The sequence below is a fragment of the Sprattus sprattus genome (assembly GCF_963457725.1).
Source record: "Sprattus sprattus genome assembly, chromosome: 20".
In the NCBI taxonomy this organism is placed as follows: domain Eukaryota; kingdom Metazoa; phylum Chordata; class Actinopteri; order Clupeiformes; family Clupeidae; genus Sprattus; species Sprattus sprattus.
The window spans coordinates 10,895,433-10,922,923 of NC_137918.1; the positions used below are offsets into that span (position 1 = coordinate 10,895,433).

General features: G+C 43.6%; 2 protein-coding genes across 4 annotated transcripts; one reads left to right on the top strand and one right to left on the bottom strand.

Annotated features, from left to right (window-relative positions):
• Positions 1-679: 679 nt before the first annotated feature.
• On the bottom strand, positions 680-13,860 carry clspn (claspin; the record flags this gene model as incomplete). Its single annotated transcript, XM_080859348.1, has 24 exons — positions 680-801; positions 1,382-1,540; positions 3,620-3,696; positions 3,774-3,903; positions 4,028-4,155; positions 4,487-4,608; positions 4,728-4,886; positions 5,794-5,924; positions 6,022-6,109; positions 6,217-6,276; positions 6,385-6,863; positions 7,355-7,539; positions 8,325-8,374; positions 8,782-8,975; positions 9,184-9,341; positions 9,768-9,953; positions 10,207-10,691; positions 10,875-10,977; positions 11,296-11,368; positions 11,512-11,553; positions 11,698-11,829; positions 12,021-12,379; positions 12,474-12,579; positions 13,837-13,860. 24 exons carry the CDS (start codon positions 13,858-13,860, stop codon positions 688-690), a joined length of 3,744 nt encoding a protein of 1,247 aa, XP_080715474.1. The 3' UTR covers positions 680-687.
• Positions 13,861-21,750: 7,890 nt separating this feature from the next.
• On the top strand, positions 21,751-27,138 carry LOC308381785 (CD209 antigen-like protein C). 3 transcript variants are annotated; one of them, XM_080859374.1, is made up of 8 exons: positions 21,751-21,837; positions 21,945-22,017; positions 22,471-22,533; positions 22,811-22,963; positions 23,474-23,548; positions 24,680-24,834; positions 25,077-25,189; positions 26,350-27,138. In XM_080859374.1, the coding sequence occupies exons 2-8, from the start codon at positions 22,014-22,016 to the stop codon at positions 26,546-26,548; spliced, it is 762 nt and encodes a 253-aa protein (XP_080715500.1). In that variant the 5' UTR covers positions 21,751-21,837; positions 21,945-22,013; the 3' UTR covers positions 26,549-27,138. The 3 variants fall into 3 exon arrangements, with proteins under 3 accessions (XP_080715500.1, XP_080715499.1, XP_080715501.1); XM_080859373.1 differs by lacking the exon at positions 21,751-21,837 and having other exon boundaries at positions 21,846-22,017; XM_080859375.1 differs by lacking the exon at positions 21,751-21,837 and having other exon boundaries at positions 21,846-22,017; positions 25,077-25,148; positions 26,350-26,421.
• The last annotated feature ends 353 nt before the right edge of the window (positions 27,139-27,491 follow it).

A 27,491-nucleotide genomic window follows, 5' to 3' on the forward strand; every position in this document is an offset into this window, starting at 1 on the left:
TAGTGGATATGCTCAAGTGTGTGTGCTTACAGACGCTGTTGAAAAGTATAGACTACTGCTGCCGCACTCTCACACATGCAGACACTTTGTATAACAGGACACTATGAATGGATGTATTATCACACCTATGACTAAAAGGAGTAAGCTGGATGATACAGCCAATAGCATGATATCCTCGCACCTGACAAGCCCTTTCAGACCCCATCTAAAACAACACAGAGGCAGTCTACTAGTGTTTCTCCTTGTGATGCTGGACAAAATGTCCACCCAGTTACAGCTTCTTTTAGGGTAGTAAAATGTACGGGGTCAGTACAGTCCCCTCAAGAGCTGATTGTGAATGAGATGTTTAACTAATGCAAATTTTTAAGAATGCAGTTAATGGAACTCGTGACTTATCAACCCACCATGATGAACCAAGCTACCAAGTGCAGAGAGCACTCCAGACACTGACTAAAAACTTCAGACATCAGTTATGTTAAAATATCCTTTATTTACAGCATACTAAAATACATTAAGAACAAAACAAATCTTAAAAGCAATCAAAAGCAATATTTACATGATAAAACTATGGTAATATTTAAAACTGCCCTCATATTTCATAGCCTCACTAAAAAGAGTGAGGGTAACTCAAGTCACATAACAGTTTGTGTGTGTGTGTGTGTGTGTGTGTGTGTGTGTGTGTGTGTATTAGTTCTCCAGGTAGCTGAAGATGCTTCTTGGAGGTCCGGAGGTCGTTGCCTTTTTCTCCTGCCGTGACCGCTTGGCTACAGGGGCTGGAGAATCAGTCCCTGACCTCTTCACCTAAAAGAGCATAAGAGAGATGGGGTAAAAGTGAGACAGGGAGTCAAAAAAAACAACCGTGGGAAGGCTGTTTAGATCCAACATTTGCATATGGGGTAGTAGACTGATTAGTTACAGACTCTATATCAACCATCAGGATTTGTTTTCTTGCTGATCCACCATAGGTTATAACTGCCTTGCCGCTTTCGTTATATACTCAAAGCTGTCTCCCTACCCCCACTCTCCATCATCTGATTGGCTTAACAGCACAGTAAGCACTGAAGTTGTCCATCGAACAAATACTCAGGTTGAACCACTGGAACCTCTTCAGTGTAGTGGCACCTCAATGACAATGGGGCTGGCTAAATGTTCACTAAGTGAAATGAAAGAGATAAAGAGCTCCCCCTGGTTTCACTGAGAAGGATGACAACCTCTAATCCTTGCCTGGCAGGACTAACATCTATAGCTTTAGCTCCTCTTAGTGGACAAAAAGAGGTACTGCATTTGACTTCAAACCATCAATCCACAGGTAGACTGACAGAGGGGCATGAGAAACGTTGGTTTTGTTGATGGTGGGAACGGGCCGGCTCAAATAACGTACCTGTTTGGGGCGTTTGGAAGGGGCGGAGTCTTTCTCAGGAGAGAGTGTCTGAAACAGGAAGCCACGAGTGTTGCGTGGACCAATGGGGTTGCCGTCGGAGATGGAAGCAAGCTTCTGCAGCATGGTTTTTGGCTGACTCAACAGCGACCCCCGTTTCACCTGAAAAGTGCAGAGGTCAAAAGGTTAAGATATGATACTGCTGGCTGAAGCCGTTAGCATTACTTATGAATACAGAACTGTTAGCAAAATACGATAATAATAATCAGGCATGAAAACGGGTAAGGGGTGAAAAAGGTGAGGAGGATATTACCCCTCTGGGGGGGGGTCCGGGGGCGTGCCCCCCCTGTAAGTAAAATTTAAATATTCCATATTTTAAAGCGTCAATCTGATGCAGTTTGAGATGCTTTTTTTCCAACCTGGGGAGAGCTGGAGAAACTTAGCTTCAGCCATGAGTCAAAAAATATTTTGGCCTCCTTACTTAGTATTATGCAAGCCATTTCATGCCAGCCTGTCACTGGGTCTATCATTTACAGTATATGAGGCACAATGTGGTAAGGGCACCACAAATGGCTTAATGCATAGCCCCCACGAGAGATGCCGTAACTTAACTTGTCTACTCTTCCATCATGATTGACAGCCAATACAATGTTATGTAATTCAGATTTCAATACATTTTATTGGCGAGGCCCTTCGCGTTAATATTTCCATGCACTCGCATCATCCAGTTATTCAACATAATAAATCAGCGGCGAAAAAAACAATACAATCATTTATTCTTTAGAAGTACTAAATGATGCAAAATGTAAGGATCTCTTTTCATTTATGGAATTCTTGTCAAGAAAATATGATTCTATTGTTTTTTTCGCCGCTGATTTATTATGTTGAATAACTGGATATATATATTTAAAAATATGTTAAGCTCCTATTAAAGTATCCATCTATCTACTTCCAGTGGCACTTGCTCTTGACTGCTTTGCCTCATAGCTTGGCGACTTGGCCTTTTTGAGCAGAGCATCACTGAAGCCTTCCATGTGACAAGAGTCCCCTTTGCAGCCATGCTCACCTTTCTTGTCACCAAAGTGCTTATCATGTCAGTGCTCAGGGTTGCACTGTATTGGGTCTTGTTTATGGTAACGAGACTGAAAATGGTCATCTGACGTCATGATTTGTTTTATACCTGCAAGGCTTGTAAGTTGACTGGCTGAAATAGTAGGAATTATTTGCTACGTTAACAGTCTGTAGTCAAACACCTTTGCAATGGTCACTTTGCCCCAACAGAGCGATTAAAGTTAGAACAGGGAGTCTCCGTGGCGTTTGAGTTAATGTAGCTAAATGATCTTACTCCATCAGTTATTCACACCGTAGCCGTCTCGTAACCAGGCTAATCACATCATTGCTAACTTTTTCATACTTGTATCTGAAGGTTATGCCCCTTGAAATGAATCATCCCGTTAAGTTACCGAACACATGTTTTAACGTTTTATATGCTAACATTACGGCCACACAAAAAAAATGCGTCCAGCAGGGATTCCAAAATTGTCCGGGATTTTGCCTCGTCGGATATTATTGTTTCTCTGGGTCTTTCACAAATGAGTTATTACGTCTTTACACGTTTTGGAAAGGGTATCACTTACGTTCCACCTTCTTGCGCGAGCTCTGTCATTGGTCAAACTTTCCCAGTGTTGACAGATATAATTCATTATCCTCCAAATACGATCATTTTGAGCCTTTGATATGATACGCAATTTACAATCTGGCAACACTGAGCACCTTGCCGCCGCCAGCACTAGTTCAGTACAAATGTACATGTCATCTGAATGTGAAAAATATGTCCAACCACCCCCCCCCCCACACAAAAAAAAAAACTCATCGAATCTACACGATTCACGTAGGTCACCTATTTTGTTTTCAAAACGGCGAATTTCGCTGAAAGGTGAGTGATTCTCATGCCTGAATAATAATTTAAAAAATACATTATGAAAATGGACAGTTCAAGTTTTTACAATCTGCTCAAGACAGTCCCCCATGATGTAATATACATTTCAAACTGAGGAAGATCTATGAATTTGAGAACACAGCCACCATATACTATATTTGACTGAATACAATTTAGAATGGCACCTGTGTGTTTTTTAGTGCTTTGAGGATGGGGATACATTTGTGTGTGGGTACCCTTGTTTGTGTGTGTATCCTTGTGTGTGTGTGAAACAAGAGAGTTAGTGATTGTAAGATACTGACCACGGCTGTTGGAGCAGGTCTCCGGAATGGGTCAGACGCAGGAGCTTTCTGTTCCTGAAGAGGAGCCACAGAAGCCTCTGGAAAACCGAGACAGTGTGTGAGTGTGCGTGCGACAGACAGACAGACAGACACAGAGGTTTTGCTTTTAGCTCACCTTTTTTCTGCATGCTCTTTGCCATAACCTTCAAGGCGAGCTTCATGAACTGACTGTCCTCTTCCCCACCAAAGCACTCCTCCTCCTCCACCTCTTCAGCTCTGCCCTTCTTTGTCTGGGCTACAGACTGCTACAAACACAAAGACAATCAGCCATGAATACAGGAATAGACACACACACACAAACACAGACACATGCCTCAGCATACACCTACAGGCAGCCCCCCACACACACACACACACACTCACACAGACCTGCTCTCGTAGCCACTGCTCCTTTTCCATCCTCTCCTTCCTCCTCTGGGACTCAGTCTGGTCCAACTCTTCATCTTCCTCCTCTTCGACTCCCTCACCTTCTGGCCCCTCAAAGCCAAAGCCATCGTCTGTGAAGAAACACACAAACACGTTAGTAAACCTTCACACAGGCGAGCTTCGCTGCAGCAGGTGACCAGTACACGTCATGTGATGCTGACTGAACGAGTCCTGATGGACCCATCAGCTGCCAGACTGTTTATCTTTCACACGCTTAGAGAGTGAGTTCACAGATGAACACCGCTTATTCAAACATACAACACACACATTCAGATTAAGACAGCATGCATGTGTCTCTGTGTGTGTGTGTGTGTGTGTGTGTGTGTGTGTGTGTGTGTGTGTGTGTGTGTGTGTGTGTGTGTGTGAGAGAGAGAGAGAAAGATGAAATGTGCTTGTGCCTACCAATATTTTTCCAGCGGAAGCGTCTGGTTCGCCCTGGTCCGTCTGAGTGCAAGTCCCCGTCGGCAAGGTAACGCTCTTGATAGAAACGCAGCTCACGCTTATCATCATCAAGTAGCTGCTTCCTGTACAAATAAAAAAAGGGCACATCTAAATGAGTATCTGTGTGTCTGTGAGAGAGAGAGAGAGAGAGAGAGCGAGAGAGAGAGAGAGAGAGCGAGAGAGTGTGTGTGTGGTGTCTTACATGTGGATCTTGTTGACTTGGTCCTGTAGTTCTTCATCAGACGGCAGCTCCTCCTGCAACTCCTCTTCCTCATATTCATTCACCCCGCCATCCTCTTCATCTTCACTGCCTTCACTGCCGGACAGCTCTGCCTCAGAATCCACAAACTCAGTCAGCCTCCTGAGGGATGCAGACAGAAGGAAGCAGAAAGAAAGAAAGAAAGAAAGAAAGAAAGAAAGAAAGAGAGAGGTGAGCCCAGCATGATTAACCATGCATCCATGAGTGCAGCTCAGGATTCTGGTCACAGTTAGTTCTGGTCCCAGATACTGAGGTCACAGTTGGTTCTGGTCCCAGTTACTGAGGTCACAGTTAGTTCTGGTCCCATATACTGAGGTCACAGTTAGTTCTGGTCCAAGATACTGAGGTCACAGTTAGTTCTGGTCCCAGATAGTTCTGGTCACAGTTACTTCTGGTCCCAGATAGTTCTGGTCACAGTTACTTCTGGTCATAGATACTGAGGTCACAGTTAGTTCTGGTCCCAGATACTGAGGTCACAGTTAGTTCTGGTCCCAGATACTGAGGTCACAGTTAGTTCTGGTCCCAGATACTGAGGTCACAGTTAGTTCTGGTCCCAGATACTGAGGTCCCAGATAGTTCTGGTCCCAGATACTGAGGTCACAGTTAGTGTTGGTCCCAGATACTGAGGTCACAGTTAGTTCTGGTCCCAGGTTCTGAGGTCACAGTTAGTTCTGGTCCCAGTTACTGAGGTCACAGTTAGTTCTGGTCCCAGGTTCTGAGGTCACAGTTAGTGTTGGTCCCAGATACTGAGGTCACAGTTAGTTCTGGTCCCAGATACTGAGGTCACAGTTAGTTCTGGTCCCAGATACTGAGGTCACAGTTAGTTCTGGTCCCAGATACTGAGGTCACAGTTAGTTCTGGTCCCAGATACTGAGGTCACAGTTAGTTCTGGTCCCAGACACTGAGGTCACTGTTAGTTCTGGTCTCAGTTACAAAGGTCACAGTTAGTTCTGGTCCCAGATACTGAGGTCACAGTTACTAAGGTCACAGATACCAAGTTGCTCCTTACAGTTTCCTCTTTCCTTTTGGTCGGCCGAACACTGCCTGCATCTCCTCCTCGGCTTCATCATCTTCTTCCTCCTCCTCCTCGTCTTCACCTTGTTCATCTCCCTTGTCATTTTGGTCATCTGAATCATCCTCCTAAGGGTAGAAATAGGGACACAATTAAGCACTCAAAAATGAACAGAAGCACACACACACACGCATACAGATACAGAAGAGAGTACCGTGGGCTCACCCGATCACTGAGACTGTCCACGTCTGACAGGAGCTTGAACTCGCAATCTTCCTCCTCTGGCTCGTCATCCTCACACAGGCGCTCTCTCCTACAGATGCACACAAACACACCGTGTTGGACTTGTCTAATCTAGAGAACATCGAAACATAAGACTGACGGAGTAACTCTAGCATGAACACTGAAGTGTCGTAGTACCTGCTTGCTTCAGCAGTTTTTCTGCGAGACGCTGGGCTGGACACACACGTCAGAGGAGTACTACCTGGAGCACACACACACACACACATTTAAAATCACCTAAAATTATACATAAGTATACACACAACAGCTTTCACAGCACGGCCATCCACAGCTGCAGCCAAATACTCACTGGGGCTGGTGAACTTTCCGGAGCAGAGCTCAAGTAGCTGGTCCATGTCTGTGTCCGAGCTGGCCTGCATGTCCGGCAGGCTTGGGGGTGGTGGGATGGGGATTGGCAGGGGGCTGGTGGTGCGCTCGAGAGTGCTTGAGGGGGTGTGTGCCAGAGCGGAGCTGGGGACCTGCGTGGTGAATCCTCCGGAGCACAGCCCCAGGAGCTCGTCCATGTTGGCGTCCATGGCGTTCTCGTCCAGACTCTCCAGGAGCAGCCGCGGCCGCGATGAAGACGAAGTTGGGTGAGCGCCGTGGCGGCCCACGTTCAGGAAGCCGTCGGCCGTCAGCAGCTGTGACTGCGGATCCTGCGTGTTGGTGGGAGTGTGCTCGTCCAATGAGAAGCCGCCCAGGCGGGCCTCAGGGGGGGAGGGCGGGGCGTAGAGGTCCTGGGAGTCCTCCACGGGCAGAGACGGCTCAGAGCCCTTCCCAGAGCTCTGCGAGACACACAGACACACAGACACACAGACACACACAAACACACACATTAATACATGCATATATATGTGTAGGTGTCAGTGTCCATCCATTACAAAGAGGTAGAAGCCAATCTCACAGCTATAAGTTAAAGGGTTCCTAAACTGAAGCAGGCCTAGACACTGTAAAAGATCTGGTCCTGTACGATCAGTGCATTAAAGCAATGAATGAAAAATATATAAATGTCTACAGAATGGGCTAGTACTAAATGGACATCAACACAAATTTGGTCAAATAATAAGAATAATGTTGATCGAGTTGTACTACAGATAAGAGAAACCTGTGATGTACTCATCACTATGGGTGATAAACAACTGAGTGTGGTATAGATGCGCATGGGTGTGTGTGTGTGTGTGTGTATGGGTGTGGTATAGATGCACATGGGTGTGTGTGTGTATGGGTGTGGTATAGATGCGCATGGGTGTGTGTGCGTGGTGCACATCTGTGTCACCTTGGATGCGGAGCCCAGGAAGCTTGGTCTGAAGAGGCAGGGGGAGGGCGAGCGGAAGAGGCTGGAGGCCACACCCCTTCCTGCCGTTCGGTTGACGGGCTGGTATGAGGGGATCATGGAGCTCATGAGCTCAAAGCTGCTGTTGTGACTGCTGTCCTTCACCAGAGACAGAGAATCATCCTCCTCTGTGGAGAGACCAACACATTTAGACATTCAGCAGACGCTTTTGTCCAAAGTGACGTACAAGGGAGAGAACAGTCAAACTAAGAGCTTGTCTGGGAATTCCCCGCCCCTTCACTGCATTTCATTTGCTCAGTTAGTCTGGCCAACTCCTCAATGGAGGTCCACTTCACTCACGTAATTGGACACGCCTTTAACCAATCAGACCAACGATACTATACAACGATAGGTAATAAAGCAAACACATATTTTTTCTGTATGAATTGTTCCAGAGCAGGTTTCTGTTCTATTTTCAAAGAAAACTTCCCTTTGAAATCATCCAAGACAGCCGCAAGAGCAGTATATAGTTTACTGTGCTTTTCACTTTTGTTACGGTAGACAATGGCGTGCCAGGTAGCCAAAAGCCAGTTTGTGATTGGCTCCAAGGATTCTGGAAATCTTGAAGTGAACTGCTATCCTAAGTTTGCCAGACCCCCTTCAGAGGCTAAATCAAATTGGCCGGAGAAGAGGGGCGGGACTTCCCAGACTAACTAAGAGCAATAAAACCTGGTGTTACAATAAATTTTCTTTTTTTTCAAGACAATGAAAACGACATAGAAAGAAAAACAAGTGCGAGACTGTCACTGCATAAGTGAAAGTTAAGCCAAGGTGCCAGTTAGGAAGGGAGGTGCTCTCTGAAGAGTTGGGTCTTCAACACGTCACACTGGGTGTCAAGCAGACATGCCCTCCCTCACACACACGTCACTAGAACAGAAATATTTAGCCCGCTCTAGCGACTCCCCTCACTCACCGAGTTTATTATCGCTGTCCTGACCTGCTCCGGTCCTCTTCACTCCATCACTGTGGGACGAAACACACGCAGAGTCAGTAGAGCAAACCACAGACAAACACACACACCTAAACATCCGCACACACATATACGCGCATACACACATACCCCTAAACATCCACACACAGACACACCCCTAAACATCCACAAACACATATACGCGCACACACACACACACACCCCTAAACATCCACACAGACACACCCCTTAACATCCACAAACACATATACGCGCACACACACACACACACCCCCCCAAACATCCACACACAGACACACCCATAAACATCCACAAACACACACACACCCCTAAACATCCACAAACACACAAACCCCTAAACATCCACAAACACACACACACACACACACACACACACAAACATCCACACCAGTCCAGAACATACGGACACACAGGTCACCTGGTGCGTGAGCAGGAGCTTCCAGCGAACAGCATCAGAGTCCCATCATTGTCCTGACGTGGGGAGGGGCTCCTCATCACAGCGGCGGCCCTGTCTGCGCCCTCCTCTTCCTCATCATCGTCATCACACTCATCTTCATCAGCCTCGTCTCCATCCTGCTGCTCTTCACCTCCACCAAGCAGCTCGTCTACACCCTGAAACACACACACACACACACACGAGAGTTAAAAACAAACTCCACACACACTCATCAACACGGAGACATATGGACAGCAGCTCGTCCACACCCTGAGACACACACACACACACACACACACACACGAGAGTTAAAAACAAAGCCCACACACACGCTAATCGACACGGACACACACTCACACAGTGAAAAAAACTGTGCTGCTTTACCTCTTCCTCCTCTGACTCGGTCATCTCTTCTTCCTCTTCCTCATCTCCGCAGTCCTCATTGTCGAGGCGGTGAAGGGCAGCGCGCTTCTGTCTCTCCTCTTCCCGACGTACCGCCATGGCCTTCTGAAGACGGGACTTCAACAGGAGCAGACGCTCACCTGACACACACACACACACACAACCACACACACAGACTGTTAACTATGGGCTTTAAGCAGCTTTTTGACAAGCGCACATGTTCTTTTAGGACAGAGCAACACACACACCCTCTGTCATAAATATACACACTACATATTAGACATGCAAGGCATTATAGGATGTTTGGTCACCAGGGAGGTATTCCAAGTACGTGGTTTAGCGACAAATCTGGTTAAGCTAACTCAGGCCCTATGGCTTTGTTTTGCTAGGAGAATTAAGCCATAGGACTTTTATTACGAAGTTTACAACTAACTCTGAGACAACTCGTCATTAAGCCACGTACCCAGGGGGGGTAACCTGGTATGGTTGTGTAGGTTCCCATCTGTTTTATGGGATCTAAATTATGGGATATCTGATCTTTTAGGTCTGGAACACACTGTGGTTACCTGGTCTGGCCTCCGTCTTGTCATCCTCCTCCGTGAGGGTGATTGTGAGAGCGTCAGAGCGGAGCTCCTCCTGTCCAGAGGAGGCGCTGTCCTTTCTGACCACACTAAGCTGCACGGAGCGTTCCCCTTTGGGGCGGGCCACAGGCAGGGTGTGACGCAGGAACCGATCCTTCAGGGCCTCCAGAGCTGCATACACACAAACGCATGCTTACCATCACAATCATGAACACAATCTAACACCCACACTCTGACCACCCTTCACAAACACAACATTATGATCCCTAATTACACCGTATAAAATAAATGAACAGACACCTACGCAAAACATCTCACAATCTATTAGAGACAGACTGGCACACAAAAGTGTGTACGCAGTGCATGATCCAATTGGACATGAGCTAGCTGGCACAGCACATGCATAGTGTGTGTGTGCTCTTACCTGGGTTAACCTGCGCGGCCTCCAGCTCCACAAAAGAGTCCTCGGAGGCCTGGAGTCTAGCCACTGGGGGTGGGTCCAGGCCCAGCTCTCGGAGCCGCGTCAGCCTGTCCTTACGAGTCTTGATGGAAGGAGGAGGAGCTTCCATAGGCGGTGCTAAAGCAGCGGGTGCTTCTTCAGTTAGGGGTTCCGACCCAGACGCCCCGAGGACCACCTGGACTGAGGGCCTGTCTGTGAGGCAGGACGCATCCTCCATCAAAGCATCTAATAGGCCATCTGGTTTTGCCTCACCAGATTCTGATTGGGCGGTGGGCTCCTTCTGCTGAAGGCCCTCCCCTTCTAGTGGCTGGGCTGATGGGGGCTCCATGGACACCTGAAGGTCAGAGGCCACTGCAGGGGCCTCTTCCGCCTGCTGGGGCTCCTGGCGTTGGCTCTGCTTGGCTGAGGCTGCAGTGGCTTCCAGGATAGTAGCCTGGTACTGCGCCGACCTGAGAGAGCAGGTCCAGGGGAGGGGAGGAGAGCAGAGGGTCAGCCATGCTTACCAGGATGAGCACAGACCTGTGTGTGTGTGTGTGTGTGTGTGTGTGCACAGGTATAGATGTGATACTAGGCATCGCATGCAGGTGTGTATATATGTGAATACAAGTGGTGTGTGTGTGTGTGTGTCCTACTTCAGGAGGGCCATGCCGGTCCCTTGAGGTCTGCCTCTCTTCTTGAAGAACTCATGGATGCTCTTGGGCTCAGGTAGGTGGTAGCCCAGCCCAATACTGGACTCTGTAGGGGCAGGAGAAACACAGACACTGAAGAGCGGGTATGAGCTACTCACAACAAGAACCATGAAGGAGGTGGACAACGGGGACTGAGGACTGAAAGGTCAGTGAAGATCAATCATTTAAAAAGAAAGCCCCCCCTTCATGAAGAACATCAACACTACAAAAGCTGTTAGCTTCTGTACACTATCTTAGCCAGTCTAAGCCAAAGAATCATTCAGTGATTCATATAATTCAGTGCTTTTCAAATCTATGAAAACGTTTGTAGAGAAGAGCCTGAGATCAGTATGAGCATAAAGAGGAAACTCCAGTGTGTGCTGACCTCTAACGAGCCTCTGGGTCTCGCTGTGTAACTGCTTCATAGCCTCCTTACTGGCACGGGCTGCTTTTCTCTCCTACGTACACAGAGACACACACACACACGCAAATTCAGAAACAATCCAAAAACCATGAAAGATTAACAGTAGGTAAGGCAGTTATGCAAGATGATGTCCAGAAGGATTTCCCATATAAATACTAGCCGCATCAGGAGCCTTACCACACGTTGAGGTTTTTCTGCCTGTTCCTCTTCAAGATGAGACTGAAGTACACGCGCGCACACACACACACACACACAGTTAAAACACAGACTCGGGACAATTTTAAAATATGGTATGCATGTATGTGTTAGTGAGAGGGAGGATGTGTGTGTGTGTGCGTGTGTAAGTTGTAGGTATGTGTGTACCTTGTGTTTTTTAGCCTTCTGCTTGACAGACGCTCTGATTGCCTCTAGAGACTCTTCCTCATCCTCCTCCTCTGCATCAAACAGATCTGTGTCTCCAAGAAGGCAGCCACTATCATTTATACTTCGGGGGGCTGGGATCTCCTGATAACACACAATAAAGGTAGATTTAAATGACAATAAATATAAATTAATTCAGATGTAGAGTATGCGTCACCTCTACCTGAAAGCACCAGATACACTTTGTTTCATTCTTCACCTCAAGCCCTTAACATGGTCACAAAGTCTATTTCCCACGGCTATCTATTAGAGCTACGCACACTTACCACTTTCGTCTCCTTCTGTTGCTTCTTTCCGGCCTCCTTTTTCCTCTCTCTCTCCTTGCGGCGCTTGGACTGCTCTCTCCTCCTTCCAGCTTCTCTCTCTTTGTCCTCTTCCTTACTGTTTTCCTTTTCACTATCCTCACTGTCCATGGAGACACGGGCGATCCTTTTCTTAGTCCTGGTTGCCTTCTTCACCTCAGGCTTCTCCTCCTCCCCCTCTTCTGCCTCATCTTCGCTGGACGCAGAGAGAACGAGTGCTCCCTCTATCCCACCGGCCTCCTCGCCCTCTTCGCTGTCACTGTCCCGCAGTGCCTTCCGAGAGCGAGACTTCCTGGTCAATGCGATGTCTTCATCATCAGAGTCTAGAACACAAAATGGAGATCCCATTAGAACCTTAATCACTGTAACTTTTCCCACAAATGTCTTCGTATGACTGGGCCAGCAGTGGACCACTACCTGCTTGCTGCTCTGGAGGCGGTGGGTTCTCTGTGGTTTCGGCTTCCACTGGTGAGCCCATCCCGCTGTCAGCGTCACTCTCAACCGGCAAGGACTCCACTAGTGGCTAGAGATTGGGAAGAAATAAGTGTATGTGTTATATGGCATTTTAATTGGATTGCTGTACAATACACAACATAGGGTTAACTAGCACACACACACTTCATATTTACACCTGACACACTCAAGAAGGTCTTTCACACCTTCAGTCTACATAAACTATATACACAAATGTTGGCTTTCAAAATTGCCACTTAAGAACCAAAAACCTCTGAACCCACAACCTATTAAATATATCCTGTTTTGAAAATCGTAATGGCTGTGTTGTAGCTTTAATGCAGTTCGGTACGACATAAGGTAAGGAAAACAAATGGTCGAAGACGGCTGTGGACAGCTGTCAGAGGGAGGAGGAGGGGTGTGCGTAGATTGAGCTCTTGTGCATACATTATAGCAACCGACAAACGTTTGTGAATGTGAGACTAGGTCTTCCTATATCTGGTTGTACAGAGTAACTACTCAGAAACTCTCGGCGCGGGATATGATTTACGCAGACGAAAACCTGAAGCAAAAATCACGAAATGTCCTCATTTATCTTACGTTTTCTTTGTATTAAATGAATTACGCACACGCACTATGTTTATCAAGTGTAAACAGAATATCATCACCAAATCACTAATTCAGATTATTTCTACAGTTACAGATTTGTGCTGATGCGCGCTAAGAGAACAATTTACAAACGAAGAACATTTCAGTTAGGATTTGCAGTGTACCGTTTCAGACAGAAAAATAATGTATTAAATGATGATTTGTAAATGTCTCTCTATAAACTTACATTATTTATTTAAAATGAGAATCAGTCCAACAGCTTTTCCTGTACCGAACAGCGAAAGTTTAGCCGAGGTTAACGTTGCAAATAACGTTAGCCAGTAACAGTAAACGTAGAAATAGTCATAACAACCAATTATGCTAACGCTTATGTGCTATCAAGAAAAGGGACTTTAGGACTCCACAAAACATTGGCATATCAGTGGGGCACTGAGAGAAATAATAAATGTATTGTGCTTTGTCCGGCTAGCTTTTCGAGTCTAACGACGGTTGTAACCTGAAATTATTTTAGCTAACACGTCTATGGGTAGCCTGGATTTGAAGCAAACACTTACTTATATGTTCAACTGAAACACAATCAACGTATAAAACAGTACAGAGTGGTTTAACTAGCTAACAAGAGAGTGAGCATAGAAGTTTAGAATTGCTAGTACAATACTGATTAGCTTTGCAATTCAAAATAACCAGAGTAGCTAAGCGTTTACTTAACGTTCATTACCTGTTGAAGGGCTAGTAGGCTCATATTGGTCCACCTATCCTTGTCGTTTTAGCTAGTCGCCCAGTAGCCTCATCAAAACTCACTTGTATGCGAATTTAAATAAGTATTCATAAATAATGTAGCTATTTAACATAGGCTGTAATTGTAACAGCTCGTAATATGTGCTGAATGTCGCGCAAGCAGGATAATGTTCAACTTGTCTCTCCCGCCTGTTTGCCGATTGTGACTATTCAAGCTTTCGCGCGTTGGAAGTGACATAGTAGAGAGGGTGGCACCGGACACACGCCATTTGTTAACAGGCCATACGAACTATCCTATTGGACAATGGCTCTTAGCAAGAATTTACATTGCGGATGTAAAATCTTTGGTTTGACATTGTTTTTAAAGATTTTGTGACAAGCCTCCTGTCATAGGGTGTTTATCTGTCCTCAGCCAAAATATTGAACTCCATGCCCTAGACAATTCACCTGTGTTCTCTTGCATGGATAGTCAGACTGTCAACTGGTCAGATTGTCAACACATTTAATAAATACAGTCATTCTCAGATTCAACAGCTAGTTTAAACTCACTGGTATCTCACTTTATTCCAAAAAATATCTCTGGAGAATCTAGATACATGGAATGATTTTGAAACTACCATATTGGGAGCATGAAGGTTATAGACCTAAAGAAAGGCAAGAAATGTAGTGGTGCTTGATCACTGCTCACCAGTAGTATTGCATATTGACTATGATGATATGATGTCTAAAAGCTTTAGTGAATCAGTGCCCTTAAGCTTAAGACCTGAGCATCATGTCATATAGTGTGAAAAAATATAACATTGGGAAAAACTCTGTAAATAGCCATAAGATCTGGATCAACAGCAGTGATAAACAGGTTTTGAATAGTGCCGTCTAAAACATACTGAAAATGAATTACGAAAAGACCTGTGATTCCTTGCTAACTTTGCTGATCCGGCTTTCATATTTCTCGGTTTAGTGATTAAAATAGCAATCGCAAGAGTGTTGCAATAGTGTTTGGTGAGCTCTTTGATTTGTTTGTAGCAAACTAAAAAAGTGAATTGTTGCAACAAAATGTTTAAATATGCAACCAGAAATGATTTGTCAGTAAAATAAGCCAACTAATGATTTTTATCTTTATTTGTTTTCTTTTTTTCAGAAATAATCCTCTTTGTTTAATTCCACAGACCACAAAACCATTTTCCTCTGTATGCAAAGAACAACTGAACCCACACACAAAGACCCTGTGAAAATCAAGCAATGTCTGCATTTATCCATTATCTTCAATCCGTGCAGGATACATTTGATCAGTTGCTTCAAATACATGTCAGCAGGCTCAATTGTAGAGCCTGTTCTGATTAACGCATTATCACCGTGATCATTTGTGTGTATTCCGACAATTATGAGAGCCTGATAGAGGTGCTACGTCTCCATATCTGAAATGACAGTAAACATTTCTTCTCTTCATTGTTATGATGTTGGTGGCCAGGGCTTAAGTCATGACGTGCCAATGTTTATCATGAATGGCAATGCAAAACAGACATGTAAACAAGAGAATGATAAACAAGCTGTGCAATTAGTAATTTCATTATTTATTCCTTCAGCAGATACGTTCCAGGTACACGTAAAACCTTACATGTGCCATATGTGCTCCATTGGACTTTGGTTTTGTTAAAAGCTTGCTTCATCAGTGCAGCTACAGTCAAACAACTTCAGATTGAAATAAAAACAGGGAAAATCTAAGTATCTGTTTTGCAATATCCTCCAAAGACCATTTGCAAAAACATTTAATATTTAATTTCTACAGAATGCAAAATACAAAGGAAATGAAATGCATAAAAAGTGTCTCATTCACATATCTGTATGTTTTCCCACTGGAGTTGTCGTGCCATTTTCCTATGCTAAAGAGGCAAGCACAGTCATGCATTTGATTGGTTATTGTTTTGTGTGTTATTGTATTGCTTGCTGAATTGTTATTTAAAAACAACCACAGGAAACTTTCATCACAGAGTGACAAAGTCACACGTGGCCCTGAGCCCATTATTGTGTGAATGTCATTTCCAAATTAGCACCAATATGACATTCCTGATCAAGAAGGCCCAAGCACAGATCCACTGGCCAGGACTAAGTGGCCTGGAGACAGAGGGACAGTGAATTGGCTGGACAGCACACCTCTCAATGAGACTGGTGCAGTGTAAGACATGCATCACATGTTCTTAACACAAACACATTACAATGGACCGGCTGTCACATACTCGCATGTGCAAATAGTGCAAACACTTACTAAAATAGAAAACTCCCAGCACATTTACATTTAAAGTGCGTTCACATTGAGGCATTTGCCAGTTTTTGAGGTTAATGTAGTATAATTTTGATTCGAGACAAGGTCATGTGAAGGACAGCTTTAGTTCCCACTAGCCACCCAAGCTATGATCTAGTTCTGTGGTATGTGACACAAGATGTAAGAATGGTTTCACAGCATGACATTGCCAACTATACCTCCAAGACACCTGTTAAGTTGCTAGCAAGTTTTTATTAGTGCGAACTGGGCATTTTTTTTATGCCTTTTAGGTAGTTAGCATGCTACTGTTGCTTTAAAATGATCTGTTTTGATACTCTGGCTCAAAAGGCCTAGAGGACGAGCCAGACAACTGGAAGGAGGAACCTGCGGGGAAGACTGTGCTTGCCTCAGCACAGGAGCATGGCACAAGTCTTTCACAGTTAAGCCCTTTCTCTTTGTTGAGATACGTATTTTTAAAAATGCCCTCTTTATGCGAGCCATTTAGGGTCCCCCCTCTCTCACACACGATGGAACTGGGAGTGGGTAAAGGTTTCTGCATGTTCATCTTTCTGCGCTTTTCTGAAATACAATATTCTGTTAGGACCTATCTTGGTGGACATAATTAATCTCACTCCACTTAATTTAAAAACTAAGCCTTAGTCCTTGTTCTTTTAATGCTATGTTTCTACCCGTTAGGTTGGCTGACCTAGGGTCATTACTTTTGGATGCCTATAATCTGTTATGATGAATACTCCTCTTACTTTTTATTAACTGGTTTCTTCTAGTAAAAGTGCCGATCAGGATACTGCCACGGCCGTTTTCTAGATTTTGGCATATCGTGGACACAGTGTGTTAGTTCTGGAGAATAGTTCAGAGGCTACAATGCTGCCACGGGGCTTACCAGCATGTTAGACCACACCGGTTTAGGGACTGAGTGCCAGGCCGCTGCGTGATCTTAGCCACTGCTGTATAATACAATGTAGCAGTCCTGCTGCAGCGTGTCCAACCCAGGTGATAAGCAAGGTACCTCAAAACTTACATCACTGCTTTTTGGTTTGAAACTAATCCTAGCCAGTCGTTGTGGAAACAGTGTTACAGAGTCTTGAGAGGCCACCGTTGATCAGAGCATCACAATTCATTTGTCAAGTGCAAGGTACTAATTCAGTTACACATTCAAACTACAATGTAGAATTAGACTAAAGTGAATATTTAAAGTTACAATTTAAAACATTTAGAGTGTATGAACATACAGTACCTGGCTGCCCAGAGGATGATGGCTACACACAGAGTGTGTGAGTCTCTGGCTACAGAATACTCAAAGTGCTCATTACTATCTACCCCTTAAGTATCCAGTTAATTTAGTCCTACATCTGGTATAATAACTCATCGCATGGAATTTGGTGTATACACTGATAAGGATCACACAGAGCGGACGAATGGATGGGTTTGTCACCTCCAGAGGAGGGTTGTCTACAGCCCACAGAGAGTAATGTATTCAGCTGCAGCACTAAGACCACTACCACTCCGACCATTAAAATGAACCCAAACATGACAAAGATGTTACTTCCCTTAATTCCATTTTCCTGTCCTTAGTTTAAACCTTCTGTGGAAAAGCACAGGGAGAGAACCAGAGACGGAGGGCAGAGATAACAGCAGCAGGGGTGTGAGAAGGGTCAAACCTAGTGGAACAATACACCCCTGGAATGTTTTTAGAGATGTGGCACTCCCAAAACCCTTCTTAGTTAAGTGTTATGAGATAATAGCTATTGGGTGCTTCTATTAAACAATTTCATAAATCTTGGGTCCCTAAACTATGAATTTAACCAAAGTTGAGTCACAGTAGGGATAACTACTATTTATTTACAAAGGAATTACTAAATTCACAAGTAGTAGTTACACTGTCAACATCAACCAAACATCCAAGCAGATTTCTTACTCAAAGGTAGTTATTATTTTCAAAAAAACAAATACATAAAAAAAATCACATTTAGACAAACTTAGCGAAACAGCCTCTGGATTTAAAACTAAATCAAAAAATGTACACATCACAATTGGCATACAAAGTGTATTTTTTCTTTTAAACTGAAGTTCACCCTCTAACAAAAAAAAAAAAAAAAAAAAACGTATAATTTGACAACAAAAAAATTATTTATCTACCCCAAATAACCAAAGCTAACGTTAATACACTGTAGGCAGATAGCTTTACTACAGATAACAATGTCACTCTTACACTCGCTGGCAAACCCTTTTCCAACGCCAAACGTAGCAGCACGGATGGATTACCGGGCCCAGGCCCGGGGGCCCATGATTTTAGGGGCCCCCTAAGCCAGAGCCTCTACGTGAAGTTGCTGTTATGTAGGGTGACCAGACGTCCTCTTTGACCTGAGCATGTCTTCTTTTCGAGACCTGAAAAATGCGTCCGGCAGGGATTCCAAAATTGTCCGCACACACACACACACACGCAGGCACGTAAGCAAGCACAGACACACACCCCTCAACTCTCTACACAGAGAAGGCCTACAAGACAGAGATGCAAGTAGAACAAACTCACACGCACACACTGCCCAACCATCTCCAACTGCCAGGCGTTCTGAGGGTGCAAAACACTTTATTTTTCAAAATCACATAGGCATAGACCCGGAACGGGAGTGATGTTTGAGGTATAACCTTAGCCAGCCAGTGCTGTGCAGTGAGTAATCCTCACTCCCAGACACCTTAAGATATGTGTTAGCAACAGACGATACCGCTTTGGGGTTTTAGTATCCTTGCTAGCACAGGTATTACTAGTCGAAAAAGACAGTCTGTCAGAAGTGGGATTCGAACCCACGCCTCCAGGGGAGACTGCGACCTGAACGCAGCGCCTTAGACCGCTCGGCCATCCTGACTGATGATACCCATTCTTCTCGTAACTCCCATGATACCTTGCGCTTGGGAGCGTAACTTCCGGTACATGATTCTCATCGTGCACTCAGCTAGCTGGGAATGTAGAAAGTTACCTATTTGTAACGTCCCACATCAATACTGACAACAGACAACAGTATTGACAGTTAAGTTGGCTAACTATTACGTTAGTTACACAAAAGTAAACTGCTAAGTACATCGTTTAACATCACAATCACCTGCGCCAATGCGTAGCCTGCAACCATAATACACCATGAAGTTACGTATTTGTGCGCAGAGAAAGTACATTTGTTATCGTTCACTACAAACGTTGCCATGTCGAGGGACGTCAAACCTAGGCTACCTCTCGGAGGTCTCGGAGAAGAGAAACCCACTTTTCCTGGGGGATGTTCCACGTTTAGCAGGCGTTCAGGTGTAGTCTTCCACTCGGTGGTCGGAACTTTCCAATCACCAGTTTTAGAAAGCAAATACAATGGAAGAGACTTCTGTCAGGTCTTCGTAACGAACAATGTAATAATTCATATACGAATAAATTACAATGCACAACGCTTTATAACTCAAACTCGACACAACCTCGAACATTTACATATGGGAAGAGATACGGCAGAGCACAAAGTAACGTTGCTTGGTGCCTCATTATAGCGACGGTTAGTAGGCTAATGGTCAATTTATCAACTTATTCAATGGTTACTGTCAGTAACTTACCTCCAAAGTAATAAAGTCGGATGAACACTGTTAAGAAGTATTTGCACCTGGAAGAAAGAGAACCAAGTCAAGAGTCTGAGGTGCGTGCCACATCATCCTCGTATTAACCCTAGCATCCATGACCGCTGCATGCACGTTGCATGCACAGTGCACGCACAAAAGTGCCAGTACAAACAGCGCATTGATTCAAAGCGTGGAAGGATATTAGGGCTAAGTCACGCTTCCAACTAAACTCGTCAAAAAAAGTTTGGAAATTTGTGTTTGATCGATTATTTCTCTGTTGTTACAATACAAATTGGCAAATTTGACATGGGCCCTATACCCATATAATCATCTTTGCTGCTCATCATCCCACAAATTCATGATCCTTACAAGTAACAAGTACATCATTGTAAAGGTAAATAAACAGGCTTTCCAACAATATAAAATACAATAACAACAGAGAAATAATCGACGAAACACAAATTTACAAACTTTTTTTTGACGAGTTTATACGTCACATTACCTCGTGTTCACTTAGAGGGTTAGTAACCCCTTCAAATCTGCTTTTATCCTTTAAAAAGGACATATCAGTTTTAACGATGCAAATATAGCCTCGTTTTTCCTGGTCCTAAATACAGAGGCCCCCAGGCCGGGTAACTGTTCTTTTATTCTGACCGCTACGGACCAATATTTAACCTGTGAGATGAGCACATTAGCAGCATTACTAGCCAAAAAGGTTTATCCGTCAGAAGTGGGATTCGAACCCACGCCTCCAGGGGAGACTGAGCTCGATCCAGTTTCTGGAAGGAACAGCCAGAAAAATGTTTTGGGTAAATCAAAAAGTGAAGCAAGTCGGATGCAGCTACAAGGAATCGTTGGAATTCACTGAGGCAAATCGTCGACATGGTGAGCATTTACACATTTAATAACTTTAAGTTCTTAAGTAATTTCACATTTTGTGTTTAACTAGCTTTCTACCTTACAAATGCTCTCTGTTATCTGATTGGATTCTGCTAGTTCTCATCAGCGTTTCCTTTGCTAATGTTATCTGTTAGCAGGGATGGATTACCGAATGGGCCGACCGGGCCCTGGCCCAGGGGCCCATGAGCTCAGGGGGCTCTTAAGCCAGAGCCTCTGCGTGAAGTCGCTGTTATGTAGGGTGACCAGATGTCCTCTTTTACCCGGACATGTCCTCTTTACGAGACCTAAAAAATGCGTCCGGCAGGGATTCCAAAATCGTCGGGGATTCGTCGATGCTATACACTACTCCGTCCCCTCCCCCGCGACGAAGTGTCCTCCTTTTCACAAACTCAAATCTGCGCAAAGGGAAGGGGGCCTTTTATATGTCCAGGCCCAGGGGCCCATGGTTTCACAATCCGTCCATCGGAGCAGGCCTGGTTCGTTGCTTGTGTACGGTGTGGCCCATTAAAACTTAAAGGCTTCATGTATCAATCAATACAATCCAAATATTCTTGGCCTGTAACTTAGAGCCTTACATGGTGATACTGTTTCTACATGCTCATCGATAGTTTGTGTCAGTAAGAAATTCCAGCTAATATAATATATAATTTGTCAGACTGGAAGTGTGATATTGTCAATAGATGTAAAAGTAAATGAAGGAAAAACATCATTATATCTATAATCTATCATCTATAAGTGTCTATAAACTATGACAAAACTAAATAAATGTTTCATCTGCATAAATGTTGCAAATCAATGCAGGAGGTATATAAATAGGTGACTGAATAAAAAAAAGGATGAACAGTTAAATAAATAAGTGAATGCATGCATGGTTGAATGAACAAACAAATGAATACATTAATAAATGAATGAATGAATGAAGCAATCAATTGAAGCGTAATTGAACAAACAAACAAACAAACAAACAAACAAAACAGACAAATATATACATGTATGTCATCTGCTAAGGAGGGGTGTGTGAGCTCTGTCACATTCTCTTATCCACTTGGGATCCTAAGTACAGGAAGCTGTTGGGTGTATCTCTGTCCACCACACATCCTACTGGGAGAGAGCCGTGGAGGCGTTCGGAAGCTGGCGTGGAAAACTCATGCTGTGCGTACAGGCCAAAGGATAGTCACTTGGGGTCACGTTTCATTCTCGAGCTGGCCAAAAGTAAGTTATTTCTCCAGTAGAAGACTCTTGAGTGTCAACTCAACTCATAGAGGATCAGCACACTTAAAGAAATGGAGAGCATCTATGATAATGATGATCTTTTTCAGCCTGGGACGATAGCAGACGAAAGGCGCAGTTTGTCTGGAATTAAACCAGAAGAGAAACACTGTCCATCAATGGGTAAGTTTCATTATTCAAAATTCAGAATGCCAAACGGGTTTTTGTTGTTTGATAAGAATGATGAATTATTAAATGTGTAGTACCCACTAACAGACAAGAAACAGACATGCCAGACACTTGATGGTAATAACAAGACTAGTTTTATTATTTGTTCAAACACCGACGGAACTTGTTTTGAACAGATGGTTAGATCATTAACTTCCTTATTTTTTTCCTGCTCTATTGTATGTAATAATCACTCCTTCAAAGCAAATGTTCTTGGACTTGAAGTTGACGTTGAGTAAATCCTGTCCATGGCTCTTCCCTGAACTTGATCCTAAAATTTTAATTTACTTTTCCTTTACTGGACTCTCTCACTATGGTTTAGTTGGCTGCGTCTGTGTGAGAATCTTAAATGTGTCCTAAAAGTAATAAAGAACACCTCCCTGCGTGTTTCTCTCTCTCTCCTCCCAGATGAGCCAATTTACCTGAGTCCTGATTTCTCCGACTCAAACAAGCCATTAAGCCTTCCTGCAGGTTTGACATCTATTCAAATACCGCTTCTTTATTTTTCCATATTGTAATGACTCTGCAGCAGGCATTGGACCCACATCTTCTAGGGCTATTTCAAGGCCAGTTCAAGGCCACACCTGGACTAGGCCAGGGTCAGAACTAGTCCAGATCACTTCCAGTAAGCTGTTGTCTGGGTGGGTCTGGTCAATCACGGACTGACTCCACTACCACTTATCATTGCTGTATTGTCTCAGAATGCACAGCAGTAGCAGTTATTTACGGGGAAGCCCATCTCTCCTAGGTCACCCTGAGGTCATCGGTTCCTCACATCCTGGTTCTCAGGTAGACAGAACGTCGGAACATCAGAACGTTAAGGCAGTGAAGGTTCTTCTGGTCATCACTGCCCTGTGTTTGGGGTTAACAATAGCTGCTCTTGGTATTTTGGGATATTACTGTGAGTACAAGCGTTTCTATTACTAAACGTGTCCTATTCTGAATCACTACACCTAGATATAGACCTGAACATATAGACACAGATTCATACACACGACACGCACACGCACACGCACACACATGCATAAGATACATAGATACCAACATCGACATGTGAACTAGACATAGGACATACGTCCAGTAGGTATACTGTACATATAGAATGTTAAAAAACAATAGTTTGGGAAAATGCTATACCTGCCACTCCACTCCTCTTCCTAGCAACTAGGTTTTTGTTTTCTTGCTAGTAGCATGTAAATAAAATACATTAACAAAGGCATTTTATCAGGAGGGGAAGGATTATGGCATTTTAGTCACACTCAAAGAGACCAATAATTTGACTAAATGCATGTGGATGTATTTGCATCAAAGTTGCATAGTGAATCTCTAATCATATCTATAGATACCAACCAATAACTGATAGCAATGACAAATTTCCACTGAGTGCTTTGTCTATGGCTCCCCTTCCCAGACTTTGAGAAACAAAGCCAGTTTGACCTACTGAGGGCACAGCATGCAAACATCTCGACACAATTCAGCATCATAAGTAAGTGACATTTTAATATTCCCGTCAGGTTACAGTGGGAGGTATCTTTCACAGAGCTTTTTTGAGAAACAGTTTGCAGCAATGTGCCACTTTCAGAGGTATTTGTTTAAAGATTAGACTAGTTAAGGTATCATCTTTAAATTCATTTTGATGGTATATGGTCATGTAAAGGACAGATAAACAAACCTGTTGTTCCAGCAGCCCAAGTTATGCACTATGCAGTTCAATGGTCAGGGATGGAACACTCCACGAAAATATAAGAAAAGCTTTCACAGCACATCACCAACCATGTCTCCAGTTAGCATGGTATTAGCTTTTAAAAGCGCCAACTATGCTGTTGTTGGTATTTACAAGATTTTTGTTCGCCTTTGAGGTAGAGATGTAGTTAATTTCATTTAATTTCTATATGCATTTAATATTGGCCATTTTGCAAGTTTGATCATCAACAGAGTTAATAGAGTTAGACTATAATAACTCTCATACTTCCTGGTAACATCCGACTCCCCAGCCGACTTCCTCCCTTTGTTGATCTTAAATAAAGGCACTACTACTCAACGGATTTCTGAACTCAGAATCTTCTTAAAGAGATTTTATTTTATAACGGTAGTTAGCTCATTGTAGACCAAAACTCACCTTGTGTGATCACTATGCCATAGAGAGTATAGTCACTTAGACAGAGCGAAGAGGAACTTGTGGTTTGGTTTTTGAGGGTAGATATTAAAAGAACACTATGAAACCCAAGATATGCCCTTCAACCACACTCTCTCTTTTAGTTTCCTGTCTTACAAAAGAAACATAGAGGCAACATTAAACAGTTCTATTCAGCATGTATTTCCTTCAGGTTCGAACCCCTGCAAAAATGTAAAAGCAGCTCTTACAGCACATAGTTGGAAAATAATTCAATTCGCCAACAATACAAATGGTCTCAAAGCACTTTACATTACAGAAATGCATCCATTTTTAAGCTAATATGTTTATCAAGGCAAGTGCTGTTGTTGATGTTTGCTAAGCAAGTCTGTTTTGCTGTAGCCATGTTAGTTTTAGACAAAAAGAAAAGATTCATAAAACACAAGTTTATATTGTTACAACAAAACATTACATTGCGTGCTTTTCCCTTGTTCCACTGAACAGAAAGTCGGGCTTGCACGCCTTGTGGAGAGGGCTGGAGGAACCACGGTGACAAGTGTTACTTCTTCTCCTTTGACCTGATGAACTGGACACAAAGCCACGACGAATGTGTCTCGATGGGTGGCCATCTCGTGATCATTAACAGTCAGGCAGAACAGGTGAGTATGGTGATAGCAGAGAGACGTCAAGACTTTAATTTTTTTAAACTCTTTAATCATTTCAATGTTTCAATCTTACATGTTTTAGTCCCCCCTAGTGGTTAGTGGGTTGTTCACATATTGTATTTACTCATTGTATGATCTGCATAAAGCATCGTTACAAGCATTGCCATCAGTTGTAAATAGTATTTTCTCTAATGTTTGTTCCATTGTTTGTTTGTTTGTTTGTTTGTTTATGCCAGATCTTCCTCTCCTCTGAAACCAAGGAGTCCCATTGGATAGGCCTTACTGACCGGGAGCACGAGGGACAGTGGGTATGGGTGGATCACTCGCCACTCACTAGGGCATCCCCACAGTAAGGCTATATTACTGCCCACTCACTAGGTCATCCCCACAGTAAGGCTATATTACTGCCCATTCACTAGGGCATCCCCACAGTAAGGCTATATTACTGCCCATTCACTAGGCCATCCCCACACTAAGGCTATATTACTGCCCACTCACTAGGTCATCCCCACAGTAAGGCTATATTACTGCCCATTCACTAGGGCATCCCCAAAGTAAGGCTATATTACTGCCCACTCACTAGGTCATCCCCACAGTAAGGCTATATTACTGCCCATTCACTAGAGCATCCCCAGAGTAAGGCTATATTACTGCCCACTCACTAGGTCATCCCCACAGTAAGGCTATATTACTGCCCACTCACTAGGTCATCCCCACAGTAAGGCTATATTGCTGCCCATTCACTAGGGCATCCCCAAAGTAAGGCTATATTACTGCCCACTCACTAGGTCATCCCCACAGTAAGGCTATATTACTGCCCATTCACTAGAGCATCCCCAGAGTAAGGCTATATTACTGCCCACTCACTAGGTCATCCGAACAGTAAGGCTATATTACTGCCCACTCACTAGGGCATCCCCACAGTAAGGCTATATTACTGCCCACTCACTAGGGCATCCCCACGGTAAGGCTATATTACTGCCCACTCACTACTAGGTCATCCCCACAGTAAGGCTATATTACTGCCCACTCACTAGCTCATCCCCACAGTAAGGCTATATTACTGCACACTCACTAGGTCATCCCCACAGTAAGGCTATATTACTGCACACTCACTAGGTCATCCCCACAGTAAGGCTATATTTGAACAAATGGAAATTAATACTTTACTGAGGTAAAAGCTGATTTATATGAGAGTTCTGTTGGTTCTGGCGAGGAGCTGGAAAACGTACAACCTCAAGTGACACTGCTTGAACTGGAGGTCTCAATTTACATATCATAGTTACAGTTTCTTAATTTCTTTCTTTCTTTCTTTGTTTTTATTTGGTAATATTACATACTCCTTTATTTCTTTCTCTTTGGTAATATTACATATTCCTTCCCCTCTTTAGAGGTTTGAACAGTCATGTTTCCATCTTTCTTTCTTTCCTTCTTTGTGTCTGTCTCTCTGTCTTTGTCTTCATTTGTACAGCAAGTTTTCTCTTTGGTGATATCTCCCTCTTTTGAAAGGTTCTGGTTTGAAAGGACATATGGAAGAGATGAACCGGATAACTGGATTTCGCTTGATTTGTTTGGAGAGGATTGCGCTTGCCTCGGCGAAGGAGATATCCCAACTAATGTTTGGTTTGACGAATACTGCAAGAAGATGAAAAGATATGTGTGTGAAAGTTTCGCTGTCTCACAAGATAGACATCATGTTTGCAACTGATGGATTGAAAGACATTATTTTTATGAATTTTCCACTGAATGAAACAAATCTTCCATTTTACCATAAAACTTAGCCATGCAATTGATTGAAATATCATGTAAAAGACCTGTCCTGTCAGCCCAGATTAAAAGGACACTACCAGTACCGTGTAGCCACTGTTTCATGTGCCATGTATGCAACTCTACAGTAGGTGGCGACAGAGTACACTGTTTATACAGTGGCGTGAAAACTATTTGGATAAATCCCTTACTTTTGATCAATCTCTTAGAAACAAGATACGTGTTTAATTCAATTCACGTGTTTAATTTGGACAATGGATATATATATATATATGTATATATATACATCCATTCAAATGTAGATCTCTGCAATAATCTTCTTATCATGATTGGCTGAACTGTCCTCAACACAGAGATGCAACTGCAGGAGACATTATCATTGATGTACTCTTAGCCATGTTTTTTATTGACATTTAAATTATTACATTATGATTCTAAATTGTATTCTGACATTCTTAAGTACATGTGATGTGGCTGTAGTGAGTATAGTGTGATAAAAACTCTGTTATGAAATAAACTAATGCAAAGCTATTGGAGGACTAGTTCCACTCTATACATCTATGTGTCTGTCTGTCTGTCTGTCTTGCTATCTATCTATCTATCTTTCTCCATCTTTGTTTCTGCCCCCCCCCCCCCCCCATCTCTCTCTGTCTCTCTCTGTCTCTCTTTCCCATTCGCTCTCTCTTCTCTGTCTATCCATCACTGGCTGTCAGGGTCAGGGAAACACAAGCAGTTCTTTCATAGTTGTACTACTCAGGCAAGGCCAGCTGTGCTGGAGGCAAGGAGCTCAATAGCTTTTCCTGCCTGTCGGAGTTTGTTTGTGTGTCAGTGTGTTGATGGTGTGTGTGTGTTTGTATGTATGTGTGTGTGTGTGTTTGTATGTG

Bases quoted from the DNA above. Each gene is read 5' to 3' on its own strand.
- LOC308381785 (XM_080859373.1), top strand. From the start codon at position 21,909: ATGGAGAGCATCTATGATAATGATGATCTTTTTCAGCCTGGGACGATA. The intron at 22,018-22,470 runs GTAAGTTTCATT...CTCTCCTCCCAG, and splicing joins GAAACACTGTCCATCAATGG to ATGAGCCAATTTACCTGAGT. The intron at 24,835-25,076 runs GTGAGTATGGTG...TGTTTATGCCAG, and splicing joins TTAACAGTCAGGCAGAACAG to ATCTTCCTCTCCTCTGAAAC.